Raw genomic sequence first — 10,233 nt, 5'->3', positions numbered from 1 at the left:
TCTGGCCCCGCCTAGGGGAACCCCGCCTCCTCTAGAGCGCCCCGCCCCCACGTTAGCAGGGTGTGACGTCATTGCGCGTCCGCGAAGGCTGCTGGGAGTTGTAGTCCAGAGTGTTCGGGTGGACCGGGAGCGGGGGGGACCCGGGGCGGCCCCGGGCAGGGCGGAGACTCACTGGAGCCGAGGCTGGAAAAATAGAGCCTTTATTTCTCGATGTGGCGGGGGACGCGGGAGGGGCGGGGCAGAACCACGGGAACTACAGCGGCGGAGGGGCGGCAGCGTCCGTGACCCCTGGAGACCCTCCCGGGGATCTCCCGGATCCACGAGGGATTTCAGCCTCCAGGTCCCCCCCGAGTCCCCGCCGCCCGCCCCTCCCGAGCCCGGCTGGGCTGTGAGAAAGGCCCCGTGGGCGAAGAGTATAAAACCGTATCAAAATCCCTGCAAGAGTTCGGAGCGCGACGTACCGGGGAGCTCCGGGGGCGGGGAGCACGGTCAGCCTGGGCAGGGTCCCCCCGGCGGGGTCACCCCGGGCAGGGTCCCCCCGGCGGGATCTCCCCCGTCCCGGCTCCCCCGATCCCGGCCCCCGGTGCCCGCGGGGTCAGTGGGAGCTAGTGGAGCCGGACCGCGGCTCCGGGCGGGCGCGGGGCCAAGCCCCGGCCGAGCAGCCGGGGAAGGAGAGGGCGGAGCGGGGCGGCAGCGGGGGAGGCTGCGAATCCGAGCCCCGGCGGGGGTCGGGGCCGGGGGGATTCCCCCGCGGCGGGCTCGGCCCCTCGGCTCCGACCCAGGGGTGCCGCAGGGCGGTGGCGTGGGCAGAGAGGCTGCGGACCGGACAGCGCTTCGCCCGGGGGCTGGCGGAGGGGGAGCTGCGGGAGCTGGGGGGCACCGGGGGCGAGGGGGGCACGGGAGGCGAGGACGGCACCGAGGTAGCGGGCGGCGGGGGCCGGGGAGGCGTCGGGACTGCCGCGGGCAGGCGGCAGGGGCAGGCGGGGGGCTGCAGGGCACCCAGGTGACCCTTGAGCAGCTCCATCATGTCCTGCAGCTCCCGGCTGAGGTGCGAGACCTCCTGGTTGAGGTGGTTGATCTGGAAGGGATGAAGAGCAGTGAGCACCGGGCGGTGTCCCCGGGGCTCCCGGGGACGCGTGCCCACCCCTGGTCGCCACCGCACCTCCTGGTTGAGCCTACTGATGTTCTGCTTTATCTGCTCTGCCTCCATCGCCAGGGCTGGGCCGCCCACGTCGGTCCCTGATGGGGTAGACACGGCTGGTGGCAGAGGGCTCCCCGAGCCCCCCGCCCCGGGGCCAGAGCCCTGGCATTGGCCGGTATTGCTGGCGGTACCTGAGGTGGGGGAGTCCCTCGTCGCGCTCGGCAGCGGCGGGTCCATGTTGAAGCAGAAGGTTTGTGGCTCTGATGTCCCCCCGTTGTCTTCAATCCCATCCACGACTCTAGAGTGGGAGGGGGTGAGAGCTGCCCCGCACCACCCCCTCCTCCCTCTGTCACCACCTCCAGCAGCCCCCCGGGACCCTTCGCAGCCTGGCGGGCACAAACCCGCAGCAGTGGGGTGAGCCACCAGCACGTCGCAGTCGTACCTGGGGCTGAGGTCCGGGGGGCCGTTGGCGTGCAGGGACGGGATGAGGAGCTTGGCCGGCCTCCGGCCATCCCGCTCCGGGAGCCGGGCGTCCCGCCGGCACTGCGGAGAGGGGCTGCGGCCGCGGCTGCCGCGGGCCGGGGAGCGGCAGTTGCGCCGCAGGGCTGAGACCTGGCACAGCTCATCGCCCAGGAGGCTGCTCAGGGAGCCCCGGCGCGCCGGGCTGCTCAGCTGGGGCAGCAGCAGCTTGCGGCGGGGGGGGCTGGCGGGCGACTGCTGGAAGACCTCGTCGAGTTCCTCCTCATCCTCCAGAATAGAGGGAAGGGGCTTCTCCGGGCTAGCACCGCTCTCCGGACGAGGCTGCGGTTGGGCAGGAAATCAGGGCTGGTCCCGGGCATGACCACCCCCACCCCGTCCTCCCCCATCGCCCTGGCACGGTACAAACCTGCGGCAGCCGCGGGGACCGGGAGTAGCGGCAGAGCCCCTGCGGAGAGAGCAGACGGCACCGGCTCAGCAGCAGGTGGGACCCCCGCACGGCTGCACCGGGACCGGCTACAGGCCGCAGACCCCCGGTCTCTAGGTGCCCCCCTGGACAGCCAAACCTCCTCCAGCCGCACACATCAGCCCCAGCCTTCGGCAGCCCCTTGCCCACTCTCCTTTCTCTGCTGCTGCTGTGACAATGGTGAACTGCCTGAGCCAGAGCTAAGACTTTGTCCTAAATCCCATCCCAGGCTCAGCCATCAGAGCACCATCTCTGCCTGGAGGGTGCAGCCAGATGAGGAGGGTGACTGGGCTTCTGCAGGACCTGGTGCACACTCCTGGCATCCTCTGCCCCTGATTTGTTTACACCTCTCCTGTGCAATGGACACGATGGGTCTTGGTAGGGCTGTTTGGGACCTAGAGAGCAACCTCCCACCCCACCTCCACCGGGCCTGTGGGCAGTGGGTACTGGGAGAGATGCTCTGGAGGAGCCCCCAGCCTCTCACAGCAGAGCCGGGGGAGGAAAAGTGCTACAGAGCCATTTCTGCCGCACAACATCCCCCCAGCTGCTGAAGCCATCAGCATGACTAAACCTGCAGCCCCCGGCTGTCTCCTGCACTTGGGGGCTGTGCCCCAGCTGCTTATCCTGCAGTGCCCCCTCAGTTCCCTCTGCCTCAGCCTTCTGCATTGCAAATGCTCTTTCTGCCAATTCCCTGGGTTGCACGGAGCTAAGACAGTATGTACCTGCACACGAGGGTGGCAGAGCCGCAGCCCCCACCCCAGCCTTGGAGCCTGGGGACCATGAGCAGGGGGTGCAGAGACCCCCCTTCCATGGCCATGCCACAGTCCCAGCCCTGCTCTGGTCCCCGGGGTCACAAGAATGGGAAGGGGCCTGAGAGACAGGGCATGCACCCACCTCCATCTCGCTGCCCTCCCGCAGGTTGAAGGTCAGGTCCTGGTGGATGTCAGCTGTGAATTTGCTGGCATACTCAGGGTAGAGCTGCAGCACCTCGCAGAGCCCCCGCAGCCCGATGTGCTGCAGGTCGCAGTAGGTCAGTGCCTTCACATCCGCGTTGGTCTTGATCACCTGGTCCGTGCTGCACAGGTCGGCACCGATCAAATCCCCTTTGCCTGCAGGAGAGGACCAGCGTGGGCTAGCGGTGTGAGCCCTGGGGCCCTCACCCTGCTGGGCAGCAGGAGGGGCTGGGGCAGAGCCCACGCTGCCTGCCCTCACCCAGGATGGCCTGGACCACGTTGTCCTTCAGCACCTCGAGGGAGCCGGAGCAGACGAAGTAGTTGGCCTGCAGTGCGTCGCCCTGGCGCAGCAGGTACTCCCCCGGGGCGCAGAACGAGGTCTTGATGTGGAGTGAGAGGGAGCGGAGGCAGCCCCGGCTGGCTGTCTCGAAGATGGGCAGCTGCAGGATGTCCTTGTTGAGGTGCATGGCCACGTCCGCACGCAGCTCATCAGGGAAGTCGTGCAGCAGCTGGGGAGAGGAGCCAGGGTGCTGGGCATAGCAGGCAGGGAGGGAGCAGGGAGAAGCCTTCCCACAGCCCTGCAGCCCCAGGGGACAGGTGCCCCTCTGGATCAGGGAATGTCTCTGCTTGGCTGCCCTGGTGCCTCAGCAGAACCCAGCAGTCCCAGCTGGCAGAGAAGGGCCCTGGGTGTGGTGGTGGGCTGCCTCTGCTCCGTGTGCATGTCCCGCTCCCTGTGCTGGCAGGAATCGGCCCCAGACCTTGTCCCTCCAGTGCCACACTCACAGCTGGCCCTGCCAGCCCCATCACCCCTGTGCTGGGTGTAGGACTCGGCCAGAGGGGGCTGGCCCAGCCTCACCAACACCTCCTACCTCGTTTGCGTCGATGCCATTGTTCACCGACCAGGTGGTCTGGAAGTACTCCAGCATCCTCTGCTTGAGCTGCTGGGGCAGGCGGTGGACGCGGATGAAGTCCTTGAGGTCCTTCATGCGGGTGTGGTAGAGCGAGCGGCGGGAGTACATGCGCTGGATGATGGCCGTGACGTTGCCAAAGACCACGGCGTGCATCAGCGCTGGGGGCGGCAGGGCAGCGTCAGGCCCGGTGAGGGGCAGCACAGGAGGCTGCTCCCCAGACCCCAGACCAGGGCTGTTTCACGTGGCACACGTGTCCACCACCTCCCCCAGCACCCTGCTCAGGGCCCGTTGCTCTGGCACCCAGAGGTGAGTCCCCCACCCAGCCCTGCTCCCCGCCTCACCCCCGATGAGCATGGTGCAGATGGAGAAGATCTTCTCGGCGTCGGTGTTGGCACAGACGTTGCCAAAGCCCACACTGGTCAGACTGCTGAGGGTGAAGTAGAGGGAGGCGATGTAGGTGCTGCGGATGGAGGGGCCCCCCATCGAGTTGTTGAAGTACGGAGCCTCCAGCCTCTTGCCCAGCTCGTGCAGCCAGCCTGCCAAGCACAGCCCGGGGTTAGCCCTCACTCAGGGGCCAGTGCCCCCCTCCCCGGGGCTGTCCCTGCCCCAGCCTCCCTTTGTGGGCAGGAGCCAATGGTGAGGGCTGCACCCCCTGCACCACTGCCCCACAGGAGTGCTCTCTACCCGCGGCACGGGGGGACCCCAGCGCCCCAAACCTGCTCACCGATTTCCCAGGTGCGGGGGTCGTTGCTCTCCAGCTCCTTGCGGCCGATGACGTACCAGATACAGGCCAGCCAGTGCGCCAGCAGCGCGAACATGGACATGAGCAGCGTGAGCACCATGGCGCTGTACTGCGAGTACCGGTCCAGCTTCTGCAGCAGCCGCAGCAGCCGCAGCAGCCTCACCGTCTTCAGCAGGTGAACCAGCGAGGTCTGGGGGGCAGGCAGGCAGGTAAACCTGGTGGAGCTACAGGCAGGGGCAGAAACAGACCCCAACACCCCTCCCCGGGACAGGGACCCTTTGCCACTCCCACAGATGGCAGGAGGGTTGTGGGCTGTGGGGCCTGCTGGGGAGAGCTCCTCCCCAAGCAGCCTTCCACCCCCATGCCCAGCACCCAGCAGGCAGCCGGAGTCATGGCTTGTCAGGGCACAGAATCCCCTGGGGATACATGGGTGCTGGAGAGGGGCAGGGAGGTGGGCAGTGGGAGGAGCAGCGGGCAGCCACAGCTTTGCTATAGGAGGCTGCATTTGTGCCAGCAACACTCACCACGGTCACATTGAAGATGTAGAGCAGATCGAAAGGCAGAGCAGCAATCAGATCCACAAAGAACCAGGTGGCCACATAATGGATGCAGATGGAGCGGGGGTCGTACACCACCTGGCCTGACTGGCTCACGTATGTTGTCCGGAAGTTCAGGATGATGTCTGCCCCAGGAGAGCAGGACCAGCCCTCATCACCCCTGCTGTGGCTTGTGGAGCTGAGCCAGAGCCCACAGCGAACATGGGTCTCTCTCCCAGAGTGCTCAGGGGCAGCAGCAGGGGCACTGCAATGCCAGGTCCCCTCTCCCCCACCCCTCATCCCTGTCCCACCGTGTCCCCCGTCCCGGATGGATGCTTGGCTCCACACATGGACCTACCCAGGATGAAGAGCATCTCCACAGCGATGTCACTGATGATGGTGCTGCGGGCAGCCGAGAGACTGTCCTCCATGCCCATGAAGCACACATTGTAGGGGACGGTGATGGCTACATAGAAGGTGGCCATCAGGATCAGCCAGTCCCAGAGCGCCTTAAAGATGCTGTAGTGGAGCAGGATGAAGCGGGACTTCTGCACCGAGGCCACCTTGTACTCGGGGATGGACGGCTTGCCCTCAAACACGTTCTGGGGGAGCAAGCATGGGGTGGTACAAGGATGGTGCAAGGCCTGAAAGAGGGTGAGGGCCACCACAGGCCCCGCTCCTCCTGAGTCCTGCCAGTCTGGCTGCCATTCCCTGATGCCAGGGTGATGGATGCACTGACGTCACCCTCAGAGGTGGGTACAGAATGCCTGATTACGGCACATCAATTAACACGATGTCAATGCTAATCACAGTAATCCCCTGGCACTGCCAGCTGCTGCCCAGAACCATCTCAGGGGCCAATTCATGTGCTGGGGCAGAGACCCCCCCTGCAGGGACACAGCACTGACAAGAGGCAATGTGACACCAGCTGGGTGAGGGCAGAGCCAGGGCCATCCCGCCCCAAATCCCCAAAATTCAAGATTGATGCAGTGACACCCTTTACTTGCTCACCAGCTCTGGGCCCCAGTGGCTCTCAGCCCCTCTCTCTGGCCCCATGGCTGCAGGTGGTGCCTGGGGACCCTGTGTTGGGCACTGCAGCCATGCAAAGGGCCTGGCACAGGACTGACTCTGGTCCCTGCCCTGGCTGGCAGCCCCACGGCTCTGGCAGCCCCACAGCTCTGGCAGCCTGGTAACAGCACTCCCTGGGGCCAGCATGGTTGTGCTCAGAGCCAGCACTGGGGTTTCCTGACAGCGAGCATGTGAGGAGAGGCACAGCCCTGCCAGATCTGCCAGGTCTGCTGCTCCCATGGCAAGCTCTGGGCACCCACTGGTCTCTTCTGCTTCCAGCCAAACACATGTGCAGCCTGGCTACAGTGCAGCTGCCAGGGATGGGGGGCACTTCAATGCTGAGGAGGCCAGGGATGGGCATGCATGGGAACAGCATCCCCAGGAGTATAGGCTCTGCTGGAAGCTGCTCTCTGGGAGAGCTGCTGCATTGCCAGTCCATCGCAGCCCCAGCCCAAGAGGCACTGGGTGAAGCTGAGGGTTCCCCAGGTTCTTACACGGTTGATTTTCACCTCGCTGCGGTCCCTCCGGACAAACTGGCTGTTGAGTCGGTGCAGCACAGTCCGGCTCTGCCTGCGTGCGGCCCGCAGGTGGGAACTCCCAGGCTTCTTGTTCCTCTGCTTCTCTGCAGCAGACAGGACACATTGAGTTAGTGGGAGCGCTGTGCCATGGGTGTACATGGCAGGCAGGACCCACCAGAGAACAAGGAGTCTCTTTGCCACGTGCTCACCACACACACTGCTCCCCAAATTCCATCCCCATCCCACAGCCATGGCTCACCCTCCTTCTTGTCCCCCGGTTGGCTCCTGCCCCGGCTCTCTGTGAGGTCCTTGAAGGAGAAGAGGAAGAGAACAACCTCCCCCTTCTCATTCTTGATGGGCATGATGTCCAGCAAGCACCAGAAGGCATCTCCTGCGTGGAGGAAGAGGGTGGTGAAGGCAGGGCAGCACCACCTGCTTGGTGGCTTCTCCCAGGGCCAGCCAGAGCTGCAGGCAGGGACCCAGCCCCAGTGCCACTCACCACCCTTCTTGTAGAAGCAGACCTCAGACTGGTACTCCTGCCTGTCATCCAGCGCCTTCTCAATGCACTGCAGGATGGGCTCGCTGGTCTCAGCCCCGCAGAGGAAACGGCAGCTGCAGTTCTTCTGCATGACCTCGGTGCGGGCGAAGCCGGTGAGGTCGCAGAAGCCGTCGGAGCAGTAGACGATGGGGAAGCCACAGCGGCCCTGCGCGTTGGCCAGGATGAAGTTGCTGTCTGAAAGGAGACGCAGCTGCCCCTGAGGGCTCAGGGCCACCTCACAGGGCACAAAGGGCAGCCCAGCCTGCCCAGCACTCCCAGCCCCACACGGGTCCCCCTGGGAAGCAGAACCAGGTCTCCATCTGGCTGCTGGCTGCCCCTAACTGCTCCTAGAGCTCACTCATCCCCTGCCCCACTGTCCCCCGTGGCCGTCACCCAGGCAGGACCCTGGCCCCATGCACTGGAAGGGGAAGTAGCCCTGATCCATGTGCCGGCCCCCATTGCCCACGCGAGGCGACTCACGCCTCCCTCTCACCATCTGCCACTCCAGCTCCGCCCGGGCTCAGGCAGCTTAGCGAGAGCAGCAGCAAACACAGCTGGGCACTGCCAGCCCAGGGGTGCCCAGCTGTGGTGATGAGATCCCCAGAGGTCTGGGATGCTGGAGCACCAGCTGAGAGGGTGGTAGAACAGCCACAGGCCTGGGCGAAGTCAAGGGTTTGTGCCCAGGTGACACGAGCCAGAGGTGAACTACAGCATCCTCAGTCTGTCAGCACCATGGAGCCTCCCCAGCATCACCCTGCCCTAGCAGGGAGATGGCAGCAGGCACAGTAAAGCCCTCGCAAGCCCCATGCCCTGCCCAGCTACAGAATGGCAGCTCTGCCCTGCAGTCCCCAGCCGTGGGCTCTGTCCCAGGACCACAGCAGCTCCTGCTGCAGGCCCTGTGCCAGTGGGACAGATGGGCTCATGCTAGCAGGGTGCCAAGGAAGTGGGTGTGCGGCTGGCATGGGCTGTGACTGCACCCAGCATGGGCAGACTGGGCTGTCCCCAGCCCCACCACGGTCTCCAGTGGTGGGGCCCCAGCCCAGGACTCCTGCACCACACAGCCAGGAGCAAGAAAACATGCTCTGCCCCCCCTCACAACAGAGAGGAGCCCACAGCAATGCCAGTGCCCGCACTGAGCAGGCAGAGCGGTGCCAGGGCAGGCCAAGGGTAGCAGAGGCTGCAGGAGGGAGGGGATGGTGGCCACGGGCAGCCTTGGCCGAAGGGGGTGCAGGGGGGCCACCACAGCACAGCTCAGCCCGGGATTAGCTTGGAGAAGCAAAAATAGCCTGAAGCTGTGACTAAGGCCAGATTTTGGCTCTGGGGAGCCGGGATTATGGTGATGTCCAGGATGTGTTATTAGAAAAGAAAACAAGGGTTTGCACTGTGGAGTGGCTCCACCGAGCTGGAGGATGCAGCCTTGGGGAGCTTGGCAGCCCCCAGCCATGGTGGCCAGAGTGCCTGTCCAGGAGCCCCGGGGCACAGCGCTGCAGCTGCCCGGGAGAGGCAGGGTTAACTCACTCCGAGTATCACTGCGCTAAACCCCTCTCTATGGCAGATAAAGCCGATAAGAGGCACATCAAACCTGCAAAGCCCCACACTGTTTAAAAGTGCCCAGAGGCGGTCGGGCAGCCCGGTTCCCCCGGGGCAAATTCCCAGGGCTTTGCTTCGAGGTGTTGCAGACAGCTCCCCCGGGGACCCTTCCCTTGGAGAGCCAGATACAGGCGCTCTGCCTCTGCGGAGGGAGTGGGATCACCAGCGCAAGGCACATGTGGCTCTGCCCCAGCACCTCCAGGCACAGCTCGGTCGGAGCCTGGGAAAGCTCAGAGGCTAGCTGCCTCCTCACGCATTACACCCCAAATGTAACATCCCACGTCCAGGTTCCTCTGGGCAAACGACCCCTGAGCCACCAGGGGGGCTCCTTGTCACTCCAGGCCAGGAGCCAGCCCAGCATCGCATCCAGCACATGCCCCAGGGTGCTCCAGGTTCCTCGACGGTGTCCTGGGAAGCGGTCGCAGACTAAAAGTGCCATCTTCATGCCAGTCCCTCCCAGCAAGGGAGGAGAAACCCAGCCCCGCAGGCAGCTGGCCCGGGAGACCCCTACTCCAGGTGATCCTGGAGGGAGCTGAGGTCAGTCCCGAACACGGCCCGACCCCAGGTGGCTGCATGATGCCAGCGGTGCTGGAGCTGACTCGTGGCACCCGAGAATGATCCATCCCGGCTTCAATCCATCCCGGTCCCGGCACACGGACACGGAGGGGAGGGAGATCAGCGCCCGGGGACCGCTCGGGCACGGGACGGGGTAACGCGGGGCCCCGGGGATCCCAGGTCAGCTCCGGCAGCGTAAGACCGGCCGTGCCCCCTCCGGGGCTCCCCCGCTCCTCCGGGGCCCCGCGCGGAGCCTACCGCCGCCACCGGGATCTGTCCCTGGTGCTGAGCGCGGCTGCGGCGACACCGAGCGGCACCGGCGGTGGGCGCGGGGAGAGCATCGTGGGGGCGGCCCGGGACACGGACAGGGGGAGTCCCGGTGTACCGAGGCCACACAAGGACACGGAAGGGTCCTCGAACAGCGCGTGGGTGGCCGCGTCCGGCCGAGCCGCGGGGGCTGCGGGGCCGGGCCGAGTCCCGTCCCCCTCGCCGTTTCCTGCGGGGCAGCGCCTCCCCCCGCCCTGTCTCCCCCCCGCCCCCGCGGCCCCTCCCCGGCCCGGTCCCGGCCTTACGTGTGCCATCGAAGCGGGTGGCGATGGTGTCCAGGAAGGTGTTCTGCGGCGCCAGGAGCCCCTTCATCACCGGCATCGTCCCGCCCGGCCGCCCGCCGCGGGGCTGCGGCGGCGGGGCTGCCTCCGCCGCCCCCGGCCCCTCCGCAGCGCCGCGGGCTGATCCCGG

The 10,233-nt window shown here is 66.0% G+C and overlaps 1 protein-coding gene across 1 annotated transcript; it reads right to left on the bottom strand.

Moving 5' to 3' along the window:
• Positions 1-595: 595 nt before the first annotated feature.
• KCNH4 (potassium voltage-gated channel subfamily H member 4) lies at positions 596-10,167 on the bottom strand. Its single transcript, XM_032711042.1, has 16 exons — positions 10,068-10,167; positions 7,312-7,545; positions 7,072-7,203; positions 6,789-6,916; positions 5,585-5,828; positions 5,215-5,372; positions 4,673-4,880; positions 4,290-4,484; positions 3,907-4,106; positions 3,297-3,546; positions 2,979-3,193; positions 2,028-2,066; positions 1,584-1,942; positions 1,333-1,439; positions 1,163-1,239; positions 596-1,078 (listed from the first exon to the last, which is right to left on the bottom strand). The coding sequence occupies exons 1-16, from the start codon at positions 10,141-10,143 to the stop codon at positions 596-598; spliced, it is 3,105 nt and encodes a 1,034-aa protein (XP_032566933.1). The 5' UTR covers positions 10,144-10,167.
• Positions 10,168-10,233: the final 66 nt, after the last annotated feature.

This window comes from Chiroxiphia lanceolata, chromosome 26 (genome assembly GCF_009829145.1).
Source record: "Chiroxiphia lanceolata isolate bChiLan1 chromosome 26, bChiLan1.pri, whole genome shotgun sequence".
In the NCBI taxonomy this organism is placed as follows: domain Eukaryota; kingdom Metazoa; phylum Chordata; class Aves; order Passeriformes; family Pipridae; genus Chiroxiphia; species Chiroxiphia lanceolata.
Note: the sequence above shows the minus strand (reverse complement) of the source record. Positions and strands in the feature narration are given on the sequence as shown.

What these genes read in the sequence shown, in the direction of transcription:
- KCNH4 (XM_032711042.1), bottom strand. Translation starts at nt 10,143, where the DNA reads ATGCCGGTGATGAAGGGGCTCCTGGCGCCGCAGAACACCTTCCTGGAC. An exon ending in ACCGGGGGACAAGAAGGAGG is followed by an intron (nt 6,917 to 7,071) that starts GTGAGCCATGGC and finishes TGTCTGCTGCAG; the next exon opens with AGAAGCAGAGGAACAAGAAG. An exon ending in CCCCCGCACCTGGGAAATCG is followed by an intron (nt 4,485 to 4,672) that starts GTGAGCAGGTTT and finishes TGTGCTTGGCAG; the next exon opens with GCTGGCTGCACGAGCTGGGC.